The sequence below is a fragment of the Toxotes jaculatrix genome, chromosome 2 (assembly GCF_017976425.1).
Source record: "Toxotes jaculatrix isolate fToxJac2 chromosome 2, fToxJac2.pri, whole genome shotgun sequence".
In the NCBI taxonomy this organism is placed as follows: domain Eukaryota; kingdom Metazoa; phylum Chordata; class Actinopteri; family Toxotidae; genus Toxotes; species Toxotes jaculatrix.
Genome location: NC_054395.1, coordinates 26,549,440 through 26,569,439, shown reverse-complemented (window position 1 = coordinate 26,569,439; position 20,000 = coordinate 26,549,440). Strand labels below are relative to the sequence as shown.

General features: G+C 38.8%; 3 protein-coding genes across 4 annotated transcripts in view; 2 read left to right on the top strand and 1 right to left on the bottom strand.

Annotated features, from left to right (window-relative positions):
- Positions 1–590, top strand: part of LOC121196365 (lysine-specific demethylase 9) — a 7,984-nt gene extending 7,394 nt beyond the window's left edge. Inside the window, exon 7 of the mRNA XM_041059854.1 lies at positions 1–590. This exon is cut by the window's left edge and continues 1,611 nt beyond it. The gene's annotated coding sequence lies outside the window, so the exon portion shown is untranslated.
- A 323-nt stretch (positions 591–913) lies between these two features.
- On the bottom strand, positions 914–13,889 carry ptpn22 (protein tyrosine phosphatase non-receptor type 22). The gene is made up of 26 exons (XM_041059852.1): positions 13,601–13,889; positions 11,420–11,528; positions 11,002–11,078; positions 10,753–10,848; positions 10,499–10,537; positions 10,219–10,290; positions 9,925–9,984; positions 9,447–9,589; positions 6,417–6,483; positions 6,223–6,300; positions 5,952–6,038; positions 4,958–5,519; positions 4,760–4,846; positions 4,536–4,613; positions 4,348–4,419; positions 4,095–4,231; positions 3,940–3,967; positions 3,689–3,781; positions 3,525–3,593; positions 3,301–3,428; positions 3,169–3,196; positions 2,426–2,488; positions 2,109–2,212; positions 1,990–2,020; positions 1,817–1,900; positions 914–1,726 (listed from the first exon to the last, which is right to left on the bottom strand). The coding sequence occupies exons 1-26, from the start codon at positions 13,700–13,702 to the stop codon at positions 1,665–1,667; spliced, it is 2,556 nt and encodes an 851-aa protein (XP_040915786.1). The 5' UTR covers positions 13,703–13,889; the 3' UTR covers positions 914–1,664.
- Positions 13,890–14,982: 1,093 nt separating this feature from the next.
- On the top strand, positions 14,983–19,475 carry LOC121187116. 2 transcript variants are annotated; one of them, XM_041046236.1, is made up of 5 exons: positions 14,983–15,038; positions 15,876–16,202; positions 16,350–16,667; positions 17,844–17,997; positions 18,113–19,475. In XM_041046236.1, the coding sequence occupies exons 1-5, from the start codon at positions 15,005–15,007 to the stop codon at positions 18,279–18,281; spliced, it is 1,002 nt and encodes a 333-aa protein (XP_040902170.1). In that variant the 5' UTR covers positions 14,983–15,004; the 3' UTR covers positions 18,282–19,475. The 2 variants fall into 2 exon arrangements, with proteins under 2 accessions (XP_040902170.1, XP_040902178.1); XM_041046244.1 differs by lacking the exon at positions 14,983–15,038 and having other exon boundaries at positions 15,809–16,202.
- Positions 19,476–20,000: the final 525 nt, after the last annotated feature.

The window sequence follows — 20,000 nt, the reverse complement described above, 5'->3', positions numbered from 1 at the left end:
TATGTGAATGCTGTCAGCGCACTCATTCTTCATTTGATTAAAATCTATTCACACTTTTAGTTTAGCTGGTAATGTCACTAGGTTGATGAGGGCACTGTTGTAGAGGGTTACCATGGTTGTATCCACTTTTCGGAATGTGGTTTTGTGCTACCAGACCATTTTGGGTTTGTTTTTTTTTTCTCGTAGGCATAGAAACGTTTTACAGAGTGAGGCCTCCTACAGATTCTGTCCTAAAATACTTTAAAGTTTAATGAGGTCACCCAGTAATTCTAATTGGAAATTTAAAGTTCATCTGACGCTTACGGAGGTCTTCATTATGTAGTCTTCTAAAATTCTTGCTATAAAGGAAGTGATACTTCCTTTGCTCTACCACTGACTACATCTTAGTGCCTTGTACTGTATAGGGTTAGCCTCATTTAAACCTGTGAGGTTTATTTGTTGGAGAGCAGGATGTAAAATGGGGATTTGCCAAGCAGCCATAGAATATCATGTTTTTATTTTTTACAAAAAAAAAAAAAATGTTCTCATGGTTCTTTTTGATTTCTACATTTGCATGTCACCTGGAAGCAAATGATTATTGCATCATAGCGTTACTGAAAATTATGCCTTTCATACATATTAGATCCTAGTCAGGAAGCAGAGTGACTATTTTCACTTCACTTGGTCACAGGGTCTTGACTAACTAAATCAAAAGTAGAAATAAATTGGCGGTTCCAGTGCTGTCACGTCAGCCTTTTGTCATATTTGTTGTGATGCTCTGTGTTCTAGATTGCTGTTGTTAATGTTTGTACTAAGACATTTTTATTTATTTATTTTTTCTTCCGTTACCTGGGTGACAAGGTACCAACAGTACAAATCTAGTACAGATGTGATTCAGTCTTATTAAGTAGAAAAAACACAATGACGATGCATAGACTTTCTATATTTTTTAATAAATAATTTTGTGTGTAACCAGTTTATGTAACATAGTTTAAATGTACAGTTGCATTATATGCATATTCAAAATGCATCACATTCCCTGTACCTTAACATCCTTTTTCACTTGTTTATGATGCTTTTAAAATCATTTAAAACACTGCTACTTATAGCATTAGAAAAAAAAAACTAAATGACAGGCATGATACTCTGAAATGGTGTAAAGCGTGTTGTCTTTATAACACAAAAAGTGAAATGACGCAATGTTATACCCGTTTTCTTATTTCATGCCAAAAGCACAAACACGCACATATACACAACTAAATATATTTCTCATACACTAAGCTTATCAGCATTGCCTTGAATAAGAAGTGTAAAGTTCCTCACTGCAGACTGCAAATTACGCTACACAGTGAAACTCCTGAGTTTTTAATTAAATGTTCAAGTCATTGCTCCAAGTAGCTGTCCATGTTGTTCAACGAGGCACTGGTCAACAGTTAAAATCAACATTCGTTCAATTACACTACAAAACGTGTGAGAGCTGGTAACAAGGCACTTCCTGTTTGTTCTTTGCAGAGGGCGCTACTGTGCTGTGCAAGATGAAGGGAAGCGGCCTGCGGTGGTTTTCATATCTACTGCAGGATCTTCGAGGGATAAGTGAACCTCCAAATGTCCGAGCGATGCAGGTATCATATGATCATCATTAGAAGAACAGCTCCACCTTTGATGTTTAGAGAGGGGCGGCTGCCTCAAATCCAAGTCTCTGGGTAACTCCTTGGGCCTTTTGGCTTTCCAAAACGGTTCCCAAATCCTGTGGAAGATGAAGATGGTGTCATAAAAATTGTATGTGTTGAAATAGACTAAATATGCAAATGTCAGAATGAAGTAGATGTGGACGTACCAAATTTGAACACTGAAAATGTGCCACCGTATGTAGAAGGTGAAGCCCCAGGTTGATTAGGAGGTGGTGGAGGGGCAATTTTAGCTGGTAACAGAGTTTTTAGACGTTAGTCCTACTTTTCTTACAGACACCAGTGAATCTGGTGAGCAAAATTTTCTATCGGCATTACTTACATTTATGTTTGTTTCTAAAAAACTTCAGACTCTGAACAAAGGAAACAAAAGCACAGAATTAGACTAGATTACACTTTCAGATTTTCCATAGCCTATAACTGTTGTGGTTCTTGTGTCACCTTTGTTCTACACATTCCCTTCTCGTTGCTTTTGTCTGATTTGTTTCCTGATGGCTCAGCGTTCAGGGAGGACCTGCGGTTCACTTCATGGTGTCCTGCACGTCCTGATGAACAGAGAAACAGCTTGAAAATGAAAATATTTATTGCGGTTGAAATTGCCCCGATGGTTTCCCATCTTCCTTTAATGAGAAAGAATAATTACCTGTGTTAGAGGTGTGATGTATGTGGCTGAAAGTTTATTTGCCAAGTATTCACACGTTTATTAATAGCAGTTCATGTAAGGCTACTGTGTAGTGCGCAGCGTCTAAGCAACTCACCACTTCCTGCTTCAGCCACAGCCACAGGAGGTGGAGCGAGCTGCCGATCTGCATTAGGGGGCTCTGCAGTAGAAACACAATGATAAACTACCCCCAATATGGACGCATTCATTTAGATTAATCACCAACATACCTGGCATTTTACCAGTCAAAGTTTTGTACCTTGCGTTGATAAAGGATGACTCCCGGTGGTGAAGATAGGTACTTCCACAAATTCATTTTAATCTACACTCTGTTGTATGTTCTTAACAAACAAAAAGATGAAACCTTGAAAAATGCTACCAACTGGTGCATTACTGGTACACAAAATCATTTGCACACTGACCTAAACTGCTGCATTAAAGTACTGGAAACAAATGCAGTGGTTATTCCAATGGATACTAGTACTGTAGTTTATTTTCAGTCGGACCCACAAAAATGGTCCATCTATTTTAAATAATCACTACTGCACCAAATACACTGTATAGTCCTGTTTGAGTAACATTTCATATGAACCACAGTGTCCAGAAATTATTTCGATTTTTTTTTAATGAAAATATATACTCATGAATTTTTCAAGAATTTACTTCTGCAGGTGGAACAAATGGGCTTGGGCCTCAGTGCCACAGACAGCTTTGGGACTAGGTTGTTGTTGGTTTTTGTTTTTTTTGTTTTTTTTTCATGGAATTTGTGACTATAAGAGAAACAAGGTCAAGTAAAGTGAAAGCAGAAGAGGAAGGAGTCTTCCTTCAAAAATAGCTTACCTTGACTTGAGCTTTTAACTCGAACAGTCTGTGGGAAACATTTGAAAGCAAAAATGTTACTGTCCTAACAAATATTAATTCAGCATGTTAATCGCTCGGTAGAATAGCAGCGAGGGGAGTGATCGCCGTTACCTTGCTTCTGCTCATGACAGCATTGAAGAATTTCTTGGGCTGAGAGTTGCCATCCCACTCAGATGACGTGCCTACCCTTGATGAGGGCTGTGCTGTTTCTAAGGGCTGCGGGGTAGCTGTCTCAAGAGCTGTTGGAAAAGAGTCAAATAAAATAACACTTCACTCAGACAACATGTGCTGCTGCACAAGCTAAACTGTGTGTCTCTGTTGTGCGATACACTCACACTCATCTGTATTGAGGATGAAGGACTCTGGGGTTCTTTCAGGAAGGGGAAGAGTCGGGATGTCCTCAGCTGCACAGTCAGATATAATTAAGTGGGTTTTTTTTTATGAAGAATGTTTGTGAAAAGTTAGGTCATAGTTCTGTCACTCAGCCTGGTAAACTTACTGTGAGAACACAGCAGAGGAGTCAGTGGGTCCAGAGGTTGACATGTAGGATGGAGGTTTGAAGTTGTATTTGATGCAAGATGTGTTACTGGCGCTAGAAATAACCCAAAAAAATACCATTCCATTGAAATTATCACACACATAGTAATTTTATATTACTACTACAATTGCATATCATTATTTATTACCGTCATTATTAGAATGTGCATGTACATACAAGTCCTGAACATTGTGTTTTTATAAAAATCCTACCTGTGAAGGTCATTTTTGCTCTCAGACTCTACAAGAAAGAGAAGTATGTTGCTGTTATATAATTGCCATAAGTGTGAATAAAAGTAATTCACCATTCAGTTTATCATTCAAGCCTGCATGGCATTAGGTTCCCACTGAAGAGACTCTATTCTTACCTTACTCCTCACCCAGTGTTTTGTCTCAGTCTGAAGAGCAGTGGCAGCTGGCTTTGAGTTACCAGACCATTCTGAAGACATTCCTATTCTGCTCAGGCTCGTTGCTGGCCTGAACTCAACGTTCTGCTCCACGGGAGCTGAATGAAAAACAAGAAGAAGGCATTTTAATTATCACACATTTAAGTAAAACACACAATGCACAGTTTTTTGGGTTTTTTTTGTGTGTAATGGATTTATGATATTATTAGGTCACCTTGATCAATAGCCAACTCAAATGATTCAGGGGTTCTCTCTGGAAGTGGGGGGGCAGGTGAAGGGGGGCTGCCTGAGAATATGGAAATAAGTAAAATAGTTTATTATGGATATTTTACATTTTTGTCAGCAAATCACGATATCTTCAGACATGTAGAACTAAAAAAAAAGTAGTAGAGACTTTCTCACCTCCCCAATCCCCGACAGCCTCAGCAGCAGCATTATGTGGCATGATAACCGATAACCTTTCGCAGGGATCTGAGTCGTCTAAAAGACAAAATCATCAATGTTGGAGCACTCAAGCTTTAGTCAGTTAGTCAAGTCACATAGCAAGATCAAGAAGGAAGCCACATGTGACTTCTTCTTACATGAATAGAAGCTATATTCCAGACTTTTACACTGAGAACACCAACCTATGTCCACTGCCAGTTCATAAGATTCTGGGGTTCGTTCAGGTAGTGGAGGAGCTGCCTCCTCATCTGTATTAGCTTCAGCAGCATCTACAAAATGCACATCAGTTAGTACAAATATCTACTAAATTAAATCCTGCTACTGTGTTGCCTATGTCGATTGTCTTTGAGACTAAAACATGCACACAAATGATCATTTACCTGAGACAGGAGAGGTAAGCTCCAGTGTCTGGTTATTCAAAAACAACGAGGGTGTGCTGAACACAGGGCCAGCTGTCCATTGTTTGGTGTCCTCAGTAGAGTCAACAGGTACCTCCTCTGATGAAGGGGAGCTCACAGGAGTGTCAAAGTAAGGGTCCTCCACCATCAGACAAACGGCCTCTGGCACACCTGATGAAGGTGGAGGGTTCAGTGATGGCATGTCATCGCGTTCCTGTATGCGCCCCTCTACTGCTGAGGTTCTCTGGCTCGTGTGCACCGTTTTGGGTGAAGTCCTGGGTCCCTCTTGCAGGTCCTGTCTGATGACCACAGTGTCAGCATGGGCCCAAGGTAGGTGCCATTGTTGCTGGTCCATGTGTTTGTCTTGAGCTCTAACAGCCATGTGATTTTCTGAAGCGGAAGGCAGGGATGTGTCGTACTGTTGTAAATCATCCCTCGCCTCATCCAACAGGTGCTGAAGTTGTGGCAGAAGATCCAGATCCTCCCTCAGATGCAAGAGCTCACAATCGCTGTTCGCTGTGATGGCAGATGGGACCATTGTCACCTGGCCAGTTTAAAAGAGGTGAGACACAACAGCTCTGGATAAATGAAGGGAATTATTGTAAATGCATTAATGCTAAGCAAATATGAATTCTACCTGATTCATATTTAGCATCCTGGCAAACGTGTAGTATGGTATGTGAATAAAGAGGCCATTACAGTTAAAAAAAAAAAAATCACTACCTTCTTGTGTTTAGTTACAAGCAAAGCAGTAGCTTTATTGATGCAGTTCAGTTTCGAATCACCCACCTTACAAAATACTGATTTTCCACTCAGATCATGTAACTTCATTCTATATTAATGTTATGAAACCACAAGAAAGCCTGCCACAGCTGTTGTTTCTGCTTTGCTGACTGTGATAAATGTACATCCGTTGGAGAACACATTGCTTCTGTGTACTCTGGCTTATTCACAAGGGCTGTTGCTGGTTGCTCACCTCATTTTTGTGGGTTTGTTCATCAGTGGACTGTAAATATCTCTGAAACAGGAACTTGATGGTTCTGTACACCAGATCATATTGTTCCTGAGGTTGGACAACAAAAACCAGCTCCGTTAGGTGACATGGCCCAGGTGCATGAAGCACGGACACAAATCATTAAAAGGTTTGTGATAGAGAGAAGCAACTGACACGAAGAATTGTCTGAAATGCTGTTCTACTTGTTGAAAGATTTGTTAAATGTGATGCTTTGTTTGAAAAAAAAAATTACCTTGGTTTGAACCACTGAGGGTCTCTGGGTTCTCATGTTTTGAACTAAGTCGTAGATGTTGAAATCTGGAGTGATCATCTAAAACAAGCATACAAACAGTACCATACGGCTGGGATCTTTTACACTTTCACTGTTAAAATTATCTGTTAGAAGAAAAGCAGCATGCAGAAAGTGCTAGGGTTGGCATATCTCACCTGTTTCTTCAGGAGGTTCCAAGTATAATCAATGGCACACAGGGCTCCTGTTCTACCACAGCCAGCACTACAATTACAGCAGCAAAAAAAAAACCAGCTTATATCCAGCAAGAAGGACATTTCAACATGATTTCTCAAATAACTGTTAGTTATAGAAGTGTTGAAGAAGGCATCAGACATGATTAGATTTGCAAACATTTTCAAATGAATTATTATCGTCTTCATTTTGTAGCAGTCATTGTGCTGCATTGCCCACACCACACCCAACCTCCAGATACTCTCTGCAGGTTTAAACAAATGTTAATAATCAGTTCCTGATTCACCCAGCATAAAAAACCCCAGCTGACCTCAGTGGACTTCTTTGTAATTCTGAGGTCGAATTGAAAACAAAAACAAACAAATAAAAGATGTTTAAGGATTTAACTCAAAACCCGAAAATACACTGAGTCCCAAGCTGTCATTTCAAGAAATGTGAACTTTCTCTCTTGTCTATACAGTACCTATATTAGTACAGTACAGCGTCATCACTAAACTTCAAGGAATGGTTGCAATAGCATGACCTTGCATAATCTCTAAAGTACTGCAGGAAACACGTCATGATATGACATGATATTTGTCCTCATCGTGTCCTTTTTCTGTAAGTGTAAAATAACAAAAGACAAACACTTTTTGCTGTGAAAAAAATCTTTGAGTGTAGAAGTGAATTCCCTCAGAAGGGGGGTGACTCTCTGGTATGCAGGTTGGATATGTACCTCAATATTCTTCCAAATAACATATTTGCATGCAAATTTCCAAGCACCTGACTAACTGACATGTCACATACGGTGACACGGAATGTGACATGTCAGGTAGGTTCGGATATATATAAAATCATCACTTAAAACTCAATTTTGTGTTTATTTGGGTTATCTTTGTCCAATATTTAAATTTGTTTGATGACCTGAAGCATTTAAGTGTAACAAATATGCAAAAAAAAAAGAAATCAGGAAGGGGGCAAATACTTTTTCACAGCACTGTATATGAACAGCCAACTCGCTCTTTGCCCATCATACACATTTGCAAACTCAGTTTCTGTTCCTACTAAGCATAGTCAGTCTTGAAGTTTAATCTCACTTTCTATATAATCGAGATGGCACATGGAACAAATTCTTATACTTTTCTTCCTTTAGTAGACAGTATAAGCTATATTTAATCTTCCAGCAAACCTCACATGGTTCCCGCTCCTTCTGTAGCCAACTTGGTGCATATTTGTGCACACACAAATATCTACTAGCACTTATTTACAAAAAGAAATGTCCCTGAGGGCCCAAACCCCACGTCTACTCAAGGACAAACACACCTTTGCCATTGCATGTGTGGACTGATGCAAGACATAATTCTTGGTTAAAGTGTAACTTTCAGTTAAAGGGTAAATGTAGGTTTTAAATCATAGCATAGCATAAGTGCTGGAAAAACTGAGGGGAAATGCCTACATGTATAGATTAAAACCCAGTGGGTTGTTGGCTAACCGCCTACATGCACTTCCTGTCTCAATGCAAGAGGGGAAGTGCCTAACCTCTTAGGCCTAAACCAGGGGACGTGTACACACTGCCCACAGGCAATATGTTCCCATAGTAACTAGTCAATCAAAACCGCAAGTGTAATTTTTTAGTATGATCACTACATAGTGATCATACTGATAATAATAGTAATATATGGCGCCTTTCATACATAAGAAGCAGCTCAGATCCCTTCACATAAAATTGTATTAACAGTGTTTAAAATGTTTTAACAGATTAAAAAGTTTAATAAACAATTTAAAATACAACAAATAAAGCAAAAGATTTCAGTGAAATAAGCAAGGTACCATGAAACTACCTTAAAACAAAATTAAAAGAGATTTTTTTTTTCCCTTAAGAAATTTTCAGCAGTATTTGTGAACAGGCTGTTCAACTGTTTTGGTCTATAAAAGAAAAAGGCTACCTCCCCCCCTGTAGTGTTTATAACCTCAGCAGTTACAAGTGTAGCGTGAGAGAGGGTCAACAATGTATGAATGTGTGAAAAAGTTCAAAGTCTCGTAAACTAGAAATGAAATACCATTATAGCCAGTGTAAAGATGCTAAAATGGGTGTGATATACTCTGTCAGCTGCACAACTTTGGACAAGCTGAAGTCTGCTCACTGCTTTCTTGGTCAGTCCTGTTCAGGAAGCATAGTAAAGATCAAGATGAGAGTCAGTTTCTTTGCATTACAAAGTGCAAGATATGGTCTGACTTTTGCCTTATTTCTAAGGTGGGAAAAAATGATCTTAGTGACGCACTCTGTCTTTCTCAGATTTGAGTCACAATGTATAATACCTTCGAGCTTTTTGACTCTCATTGAAAATGCCTTTTAAGAGTTGTGAAGAGTTTAAGAGTAAGACCATTTAAAATTATTTGTTTCATTCAGCCCAAATAATTTTCTTTTGCCTTCATATCATTTTAAATAATTGTTAGTCATCCAATACTCAAAACCAGTGTGTGAAACAGTTTAGACTGTTGGGGTTGTCAGGTACTAGTGGTAAACATAATCTGCATAGCCAGGAAATTTCACACCTTGTAGTATAAGTATTTGGAACATATTTACCAATACTGACACAAAACTGTCTCCCAGTTAACTGAGTGTGAAACCTGCCAAGAGCCTTTCCAGCAATTCCATCAGCTTTAATTTATCAATCTAATAGTACTTCTACTGTCAGTGGATCGGTTATGATAAATTACAGAGGACCAGGTTAGAAGTGTTAAATGTGAAGATTTAAAATAAGTTTATTCATAATACAGAGATCAAGATTGATACCCCCATGGAGTAAGGTTTTTAAGAGCGGGTCCTTGTTTTTGTTTTTGTAAATAGAAACAGTTGGTACAGCACAGCAATACACACTCTGTGTCATATATATGTATATATATACACGTGTGTGTGTGTGTGTGTGTGTGTGTGTGTGTGTGTGTGTGTGTGTGTGTGTGTGTGTGTGTGTGTGTGTGTGTGTGTGTGTGTGTGTGTGTGTGTGTCTGACCTGCAGTGAATGCAGATAGGGATGTCATCATGGGGCTGATAGGAACGCATCTCATGCAACATTTCCACGAGGGGAGGAATGGAGTCTGGTACACCGTGATCTGGCCAGTTGATATAGTGCAGCTGTTTCAAAGTTCGGCTACACTGAAAAAAAAAATTTAAGTATTGTGGACAATTACAAAGCAAGTCTCTTTTCAAAGCACATTCAATAACAACACATATCAGTTCAGGAGAAACACATTTACCACACTTTTTGCTACTGTATATATTTCACTGTGAAAGCTGATTTACACAAAGAAACAGTTACAGTAGACTTTAGCTGATCCTGCGTCAGTGGTGTCAAATATGACCACATTAGTTTTGAGATTTGCCACCACTCTTTGTAGCAATTAACAACAAATCAGCTGATAAAGTTTTGCTTGTCTCAGGAGAATTACCATGACTGTTATTCCCACAGTCAGGGTATAAACAATACTTACATTGTGATAAGTCAGCCTTAACATCCTTGTCAAATAATCTCCTTTATTTTCCTCAGAGTCCTGTTAAAAAAAAAGGCCAGCAGTGAGTACTTTTAAGATAACTACTTATTTAAGATAGATTATTTTTTTTTATATTATACTAATAATACAATAACTAATTGTTGTAAGTTGCAAGACTCATGTAACATTGGTCATATGAAGATAAAGTGACGCTATAATGTCAGCACATGTTACGGTTCAGTTCTAAGAACCCGTCAGAGCGGGAAGTGCAACTGTGAGAATAAAAATACTTACACAGTAAACTGTAAAAGGTTCACAAACAAATGGCTGCTCTTGTTTCTGTGGCCAGTAGCGTTCACACTTTTTCTACAAAGACAGAAAGAAAGCACACTGTTTCTCACATTTTACATTTCACATCATTCTATACTGACAAACAGAGCAACAAAAGGGAATTCACTTCTACATATAAAGCCAGCACAGGTAGTGACCTGGTTTCATAAAACCACACCAAACTGAAGGCAAATGCACAAGTATTGATGTTAGCAGTGAAACACAATGAAACTCATCATGTTACCTTTCCCATCTCAAACTCTCGACAGGCCATCACTATGACCTAGAGTCAAACAAGACAAGAGAAGAGGTATGATGCACCAAAACACAACACGAACACTAGGGTGGGAAGTTCAAAAGTTCAGTTTGTGAACCCAAAGCTGGAGCCGCTTTGATTATTTTTACCACTGAGCCATGTTAACTGTTGTTTTGAGAGCAACACGATTGCGTTAAAAACACCTTGTTATGTCCACAGATGGCAGCCGCGTCGTATTGTACCTTTATGTTGTATTCCCAAATCATCCTCAAGAAATCCAGCACAGTGTGGGGCAGAGGACCCTGAGTGGCAATGTATGCCCTTGAACCTGACACTCCCTGTAGACAAAACACAGCATTGCATCAAGAAGTTGTAGTGACGTTTACATAAACCGTAGTACGCAAATGTAACACAGTAGTTGCATAAATGTAGAGTGCATATAATACACACACAAAAAAAAGATTCTACCTACAAGGACACTGCTAATTTACCTTGATGAAGCTGGCGTTGATGTAGTCTGTGTCATTTTTAGTTGTGTTGAGAGTGAGCTTCACTCTGCTGTGGTCAACTAAAAGATAAGATAAGAAAATCCTTTATTAAAGGAGAGAAACATGCCGTTATAACGAATGTGCTGTACCTAGTAATGAAATCATAATGTTAATGTCTTTGCAGCCAAAGGTGGTCTGACCCATCATACTGTAAACACACAATGCTCTTGTTCATCTAAACTTGTTTTCAGTATTAATATGACAGATGTGTGAATATAAGGGAATGAAAAAGTCATAGTTTCGTAATGATATCTTATCTGACACTATCTTGTCTGCCATGACGCAGAGTCATATTTATAATCTTGTGCAGAAGTATAAGTGAAGCCACATTTTTCACAAATCTGCCTTAAGCAAAGCTTACAGGGAACAATGTCCTTGTATCGGTTCTTCTTGATGTTTTCCTGCTTTTCCGCTGTCTTGGTGGGGAAGGTCTTGTCAGCACGGTACTTGGTTGACTGGCTTTTCAATCTCTGAAAAACATGAAGGAAATTGACTCTAACTGTACTGCATTCATCCACAGTATTTGAATCATAATTCAAAAACAAATAAAGTTGCTTTTGCTTTTGCTTTCGGTGGGTGAAATGCTACCTTTTTGTGAGAGAGGTTAAGGTTCAGCTCCATGGTAATTTTACGAAATTCTACACTATCGTGTCACATTATCATGATGTTGAATTCTTCGTGCGTCTGTGTGTGTTACAAATGGAAGAAGAGGGAGGTGTCTTGGCTTATGTTGAGGCCATATATACATGGATATAGCTGAGTGTAGACATACCTAAATAAGGTTTACCCATTTTTTTAACTAATGCTACTCAGCTATATTTCAGTTAAACATGAAAATCTCAGAAAACTGTCTAACCTAAAGGACCACACATGTCAAAACTTCCTCAATTTAATAAAGATTTAACATAGATAATTATCATTGACTCAGAGTGTGTCCCAATAACTCTGCAACAGTCTCGGGGTCATTTATCCTCCAAAGTAAAACAGAACTCTGAGAATTTAGGAATACCATATAACCCTTCGCACATTTCACTTCCCTGTTCACATTTTTAAAAAAACCTGTACAATTGTGTTTTTTCAGCTATGAAGCATCTTGACTCATTTTTTCTTTCCTAAATGCAGAAAAATGAATCCATGCTTTTGTGTCCTCATGACTGGACTGGCCGTAATTCTTCATACTCCTGCCTAAGCCAAGGAGCTTTAGCTCATCTCCAGAGTTTGGAGTAATGTAATGAGAGTGTTTTACTCCACTCTTGGCCTCTCTCCTTTGGCTGCCAGTAGAACTTAGAATTCAATATAAAATGTTGGTTTTACATGGTGAAACTCCTGATTACGCTTCTGATTTGCTGGGCCTATGTATAAAACTAAAGTCTCTCAGACTGGCTAAGCAGTGTCTACAGGATGTTTAACTTAAGATGAACGGAGATTAGGCATTTGTAGCATTTGTCCCTAAACATTTAGTATATATAGTAATATATAATCGTTTACCTCTTTAGATTATCCAGTCCAACTAAAAAAAAAAATTGTAAAATTAATTTTGGTGTTTTTATTTCCGTTTTAATACTCTATTATGTTTTTTGATGCTTATAAAGCCTTATATGGTGGAAAAGAGGGGGGCAGACGGCAGGCAAATCGCATGTGACCAGTTGCACAGTGGTCAAACATGGTCAGTTTGTATGTGATTCAACCCTTAATGACCAGAATCTGTGACTCACTTTACTAGAAACTGGCACGATGGCTCACAAACTGAGAGGAATTCCATTCATACGTTCCATGCGTGGCAGGTTTGACACTCAAACTCATGGCGCATCCATTCTCACAGGATTTGTTGAGACACTGGTCTTTTTGTTCAGAGGTTGTTCCTCGCACTTCCAAACAGTGTGTTAAAGGCCTTGCAGACCATCTGCACTGCTCACACCACAGAGTGCTTTTTGTTCTTAAAGGAAGTGATGCAAGAGACCCCTTCCTCTGTCATGGTCGGGGTGGCAGGAGCATGACAGCAGCATGAGCGATCCTCAAGCACTGGCGTGTCACTTTTCATCATAACAGCAGCGCACAGACACAGACTTCTGATGCAAATGTTTTTTGTGCATATACATGTGCTTGTGCTTATATGTACGCAAGAATGATAAATGATACACTGATGGTAGTCTAACTGATACAAGTAGTACATTAGCCAATGAGTAGTATAGATTAGTACTAGACCAACAGTGTTTGTGAGCTGTTAGGCATTATAATGCATTTGCCCGTGGGTCTTACTTGCCATGCCCCTTTAATGACGAGCATCAGTTCAAAGAGGAAGCACAAGTGTGGTGTTGGAGCTGTTAATGCAGGAGCAGCGTGTCACTTCCCCGAAACATGTTGTCGTTTGTTTTCTTATTGCGCTTACTGTCAAATCAGTCAGTCTAAACAACGTAGGAATTATGACATGGTTTCTGATGATGTGATAATGAAAGGAGAAATAAGTCTATCGTGTGGAGGCTTCACCTACGTTACAACTCACAACACTACTTCAACAAAAGGAACATAAATCTTGACTCACGGCAAACTCCCCAGCAATTCCATTCGATACCTCCTCATCCACAGCTTCTTGATTCTCCAGCTGGACCAAGAAGCTCCTCAGTATCTGGGCCTGCTGCTCCATGGCTGGCTGTACACTGCCTGGGACAGGGCACCTTTGACAGGCATGTCAGGACACAAAGGTCCTCGTCCACAGGTCATGGAGTAAGGTCGCCAAGGCTTGGGTGCAGGGCTGTGGCACTTCTGTTGTTGCTACTTCTCTATTGCGACTATCACATCAAGGAACTGTCACAAGGGAACTGTTCAAGCTGTCTGAGAGGAAGCAAGAGTAAGCTAACATGTTCTGTGGTCAGATTAAAAATTTTGCCACGCCCCCTAGGTGTCTTTCACTGGGTCCTAAAGTCACCCGGGTGTTTGATTATCACAGTGTCACAGAAGGAATGGGAGGGAGACACCCACAAACAGAGTGGGCCACATATCTATGCATATAAAAACAGATGTTCCTACCCAAAGACAGCAATATTCAGGACACACGAGAGGAGTGGAGGACGGATGCGGTTAGGGATGAAGGAAGAGGCACAAGGAGTGGTGAAAAGACAGGGACTCTGAGAATTCTGAAAAGCCTGATGTTCTGAGTCAGCAAATAGCAGCAAACGCCTCAATTCTTTAGGTCTTCATATACCTTCTGTACAGCCACAGTATCCATGTTCTTTGAGATGAAATACTATCAAGTAAACTCTGCCAAAATTAATCAAACTTTGGGAGGAGCACTGTTTCAAGCAACTGTGGGCAAGAGTGTGAATGAAAATAATGGGTATAAGAACATTCAATATTGCAAGTACAAGATATGAAATGAAAATACCAGTATTTCAAAAATAATAAGAAAAACAGGCTTTATCTTAAACGGGCTTGTCAGACAAGCTGGCGTGCAGTTCATGTCAGAGGTAGCCTGCTCAGTCTCAGATATGAGGAAATATGATATGGTATGAGGAAGACCCACTATTGCTACTTTGCACCATGCCTTCAGCACATGTGCATTATATCAGTAGCATGGTGACATCTAGTGGCTCTGTTTATCTAACTTAAACAGCCATTCTTACATGGACCTGAGGGGTTAAAAAACATCATTTGTCTAGCAGTAAACCTCACAGTCTAAGTGAATGAATGAAATAATCATGAAACAGCGAAAATGCAGTTTCCCCTGTTATAGACAAATCTCTAAGGGATCCAAAGGGCCAGAACCAGAAACCAGAAATAAATGTTGCATGTTTGTGCAGCACCTCATATGAGTGTTCAGGACAAAGCAACACATGCAAAAGCATTTCTGTCAATCACCATGTGCCTTACAGGAAGCGATGATTACCACAGTCCATCTCAAACGTTTCCTGAGTGGTTGCGATTTCATATTCTTACCTTTAACAGCGACATGAAGGTACCGTGCCTGCTTTTGCTTTTTGGTGGTGAGTGAACTATGATTTATTACTTCTATTTCCAATCATCTTTTCATTTATTATAACATATATAAATTATAACATATATAAAATTTCTATTCCTTTTGGAAAATAAAACATTATAATTTATGTAAGGGGACCACTTTTTGCAAATATGTTTCTATAACTTATAGATGGATACTAACTGTAATTTTTCCAATTAATCAAACTTCATTAATAACTGGAAAATTAATGGATAAAAACTTCAATCTTGTATAAACATCAATAATGTTCTTAAGCTAAGCCGGAGTAACACGTATGCTACTTATGCTGGTGTTTGGTTCAATGCATGCACATGATTTTTGGAAATGTTTGTGTGAATGATTTTTCTATGTTATATTCTCACATTATTGACTCATTACTTCTTCATTTGTAGAAATTAAAATTCAGCAATGAAAGTGTTTTAACAATCATTTTCCACATTTTTTAATCTACCTGACACATTAGTTAATTATTTTTTTGTCACATGAAAAACGTTCACATCTGCTAAAAGTATTTGTCGATGCAAATGTCATTTTTCTCACGGGCAAGTTAACTTGTCACAACCAATACATGTCACCCCAACCCAAAATTTACGTTTAGTTTTTCACACGACCACTTGTTGTTGGTACTTTTTTGCAAAGTTTACAAGATTAATATTCAAATTTTGGTCAAACAATGAAATTATAAAAGTTAAAATAAAAGAGTTAAATGTTGAAACAAGAGCATTTTTTGGATTGCTGTGATTTCAGATTTAGAGGATAGACCCCTTGAAATCATCTTGTTTTCAGGAAGGCAGTCTCAGTCTAATTAGACCCTGTCTTTCAGCAAGTCTTCAGCTCCAGTGTGATAAAAGAGAGATCACAGCGCATGTCGGAGGTGAATTCATTCTTTTTTGCAAGTATGACACAAACCGATTCCTGTTCAGTAAAAAGTACTGGTGCCAAGGGGACTCCAGAGGTACCTGTAAAATTTTGGCGGATTCAGAAACTGCTGGCAGAACCACCGACAGGTTTCATGTAACAGATGTAGGAAGAAGAGGCCTGTTTGTGAAAGTCTCTCATCTCCAATTTGATGACACTGGAGTGTACTGGGTTGGGATTGACAAAATATATGCTGACATCATGACTTCAGTTAATGTGGTCATCACTGAAGGTAAGAAGAACAGACCCTTTTAATGATTACTTTGGAAAATGTACGTTACTATCACATTACAATCAATATTTACTGTATTTGAACATTTACTTCTCTATGCTGTCAAGCCAAATGGATTTAAATATATTGTTTGCGTCTTTGTGCCAGTTCCAGTATCTAAACCCAGACTTTGGCCCTTGAGCTCTCTGGTGGACAAGCCAACATGTTGGGGTCAGCCAGTGACTGTGCGCTGTGGTTGTACAAAGGGCACTAGCATTGGTTATACCTGGTATCAACGCACTCAGCCCAAGGACTTACTTCTTCATCTGTCTTCAGACTTGCAGCTACACTGTGGCAAAGTGGAAAAGGACAGTGACTATTACTGTTCTGCCAGTAATGACATAAGCAGTCAGCAGAGTGATATCCTCTCTGTGCAGGTTCTGATGCCTGCAGACAGCGGCTGTATCTATGTTGTTCTAATGCAGGGTAAGAACGGATGGGATGTTCTATTGTCTCTTATAAATATTAAGGCAACAATTGGCAACATTTCCCATGAAGTCTATGAGTTATAATGTTTTACAGATACTTTCAAAATGAATAACACATTTGCAGAGAAAAATAAGAAAAATGTCTTTGTCAAATCATTTATAACAGCACTTCTTCAGACTCAAATTTGTTCTCGTTATACAGCAGATACTTATAGACATTACAGGAAAAGGTTTTATGATTTTACAGGTAGGATTATGATGCTACCTGTAAGGGAGATAAAATCTCACAATCATTCATACTCGCTTTGCTGTATCTCCTGTATTCTGCACACAAACACTGAGGGGCTCTCTGTCACTACTATGGATGGTGAGTGTCACAACAGCAGTGTCTTTCTGAAACCATGTGGGTTTCAAGTTAATTAATATTAAGTGGTTGAATGGTTGCTCCTTCAGGTGACATTTTCTGCGCTGTTTACAAGTTTTATCATGCCAGGGTATACTAAACCCTGAAATTATTATATCGTGGTAACAACACAACCTACCTTCACATTTTCAATTTGGCTAAACAGCTTTATACAGTGGGAGTGGAGGACAGACACAAACAGGAAGCCAAGCCACAAGAGGTCTCTATATTCACTGACACTACATCATATATGGGTTCTAAAAGTGTGATGTCTGTGTGTTCCAGTATGACTTGTGCTCTTAGTTTCCTCCATGACAACATAATTTTGACACTTATGTTTTCTCTTAAGATTATGATGTCAAGATCAACGCACTGTTCAATGATTTCTGCCCAGTTACACCCTCACTTCGCTTGCTGTTTAAAATGAAAACATGAAGGCATAATGGAGAGCTTTAGCCATTTGTTGCAGAAAAAGACCTTAAAACCTTTCAAGCAAAATGGATGATTGTGACATTGTAAATTAGCCATCATTGACATACTTCATCATTATTAATACTGTCTAGTTATTGTTCTCAAAATGTCTAGAGTGCTTTCGTGTATTTTGTGAATATAATGTCCTGTTGTGTTACAGCTGACTTTGACGACCCTTAGTGGTCAAACTGCAAAAGACACTTTGTAGTATGACACACAAGGTTGTTGTGAAATGCTTGTTTCACGAGGTACACGCTCATAAAAGAATGGCATTTCAATGTCTGTCCTTTTAATCATCAGGCCAACCCATTTATGACTGTGTGGAAAGAATGAGCACAACCACAGCCAAGACTCCACCTTGGACTACCTGCCAAGCCACCACGAAAATCCACACTAACACAAAAAACCAGTCTTTACAAATCAATCAAACTCATCAAGATCTGTTTCTTAGCAGGTTAGAGTCTACAATATTTTTAAATCACTTTTGAGGAAATATTAGCAAGAGCTAAAATGAGACTCATCCACAGATGTATGTTTATTCTTTGTTTTTGTTTTTTTGTTTTTTTTAGGGCATGGACAGGGGTGCCACTCTGGTATACACTGCTGCGTTGGGGTTCCTTTGTGTCCTTGCTGGTATTTCTGTGCATAGTTCATAAATGTACAAAAACAAGACAGAAAAAACGTGCCAAGCGGAAGAGGACGGTTCATTACAATCAAGTGCCCCATTTCACTCAGTGACCTGCATTTTACAGTGGTAGTTCTTTGGAAATCATATCAGACTGTGTAATATTTGTTTTATTGATTTATCTTTTATCAAGGTTCCTATGTATCAACTGATAATCTGTGAAGTGTCTAGGTCATAATGTGTGTAAGCATGTTTATCAGTGTGTCTTACTGCAGCATTTATCAATTTAGATTTCTTTCTCATGCCACTATGAAAACATACGGTTACAAATCATCAAAAGCCACTGCTCTTTGATGCTCTTTAAACATAATCTAATAATTTCTAAGTTGTTAGGATGTGAATTTACTTTTTTATTTACTTTTATGTTAATATACTTTTATTAGATCAAAATACAGTCAGCCTGAGGGTTTATTTGCCTTTATACAGCACAATAGAAAATGAGGAAACACAGGCATGTTTCAGGACTTTTCACAGCGGAAACCAAACCCACAGATCCTGACCACGAACAACACAGCCCTTATCTCCTTCATGCTATAACCAACTAGGTCTTGATGAAGCAGATACAGTGGTGATTTCTAGCATGGTTACTTTATTTTAATATTTACAGTGTGTATAGGGTGATTTGGGGGACAAGTCCATGAAGGAAAATGCGATGTAATGTAAATAATGTTTCCATGCTCTTTGTCGTATTTACTTAGTGAGTGTAAACCAAATACAAGTACCTCTAGGGTGTGGAAATTTTATGACAAATGATGCAAGCCTAAGATAACAGAGACTGTTTCTTCAGAATACAAAGTAATGCAAATAACTCACCCACAAACTGGTAACTTCAATAAACTATGAATCAGCTGTGAGCTGTTTTATGGAAAGGAAATATATTGTAGTCTTAGTTGCTTTGTAACAGCCCCAGCTCCCAGAGAGCAGAGATATTATCCTTTGGATATTTTGTAATTACATCATATTATAAAATTATAGAAAAAACATTGATCAGAACTGAAACCACTTTCAATAACCGGAACTCATTCAGCATTCGGGCGTCTTAGGTCAACAAATGACTCAATCTTCTACAGAGGAACAATGGAATTTATATTCTAGTAACACCACAAAGCCAAAGTTGTCGACTCTGCTTTCAGATGTCGGCGATTAGTATTCTCGAACCACGTAATTCTCCCTTCACTTTCAGGGGTAGAAGCTGTTGATCCTTGATTCAGAAATATTCTGAAATACTCTGTATCTCAAAAATGATCCCTGCTAAGAAGTGAAATAAAATGAAAACGAGTTTCCCTGTTTGCGTAACTAAATACCAATAACCTCGGGCCCAGTGGGAAGTACATCACTTCCTCATATTGTCTTTATGTGGGCTGGGTCATCGCTCTTTCATGAATGCTTTATTTGATGGTCTACAACTGTTACTGCTGAAATGATGGCAAATTGTAACTGGCCACCAAAGGGACACATCAGTCATAAACATTAGTTGTTCTAATGAGATCACGTTTCACGGAACAGCCTTCACGTAAGCTCAAAACATGACACAACCCCTTTAGATCTTCAGTTTGTTCCATGTGGTTTTCTCTATTTTCCGGTCTGCGTAAAGTCAACATGCAGACCCAACAGCTCTGGGTAAGAGGGGGCGGTGGGTGTGTTTATGTGTTTTCCTCTCGTCTCTGTTTAAGTTCCGTACTGTGCTTAGGGTGTGTTCACAATTTTGGCTAACTTTGTGATGTTTGGCTAAGGACAAGAGTCACTGGCTTGTAAGGCCACGCCCACTTCCT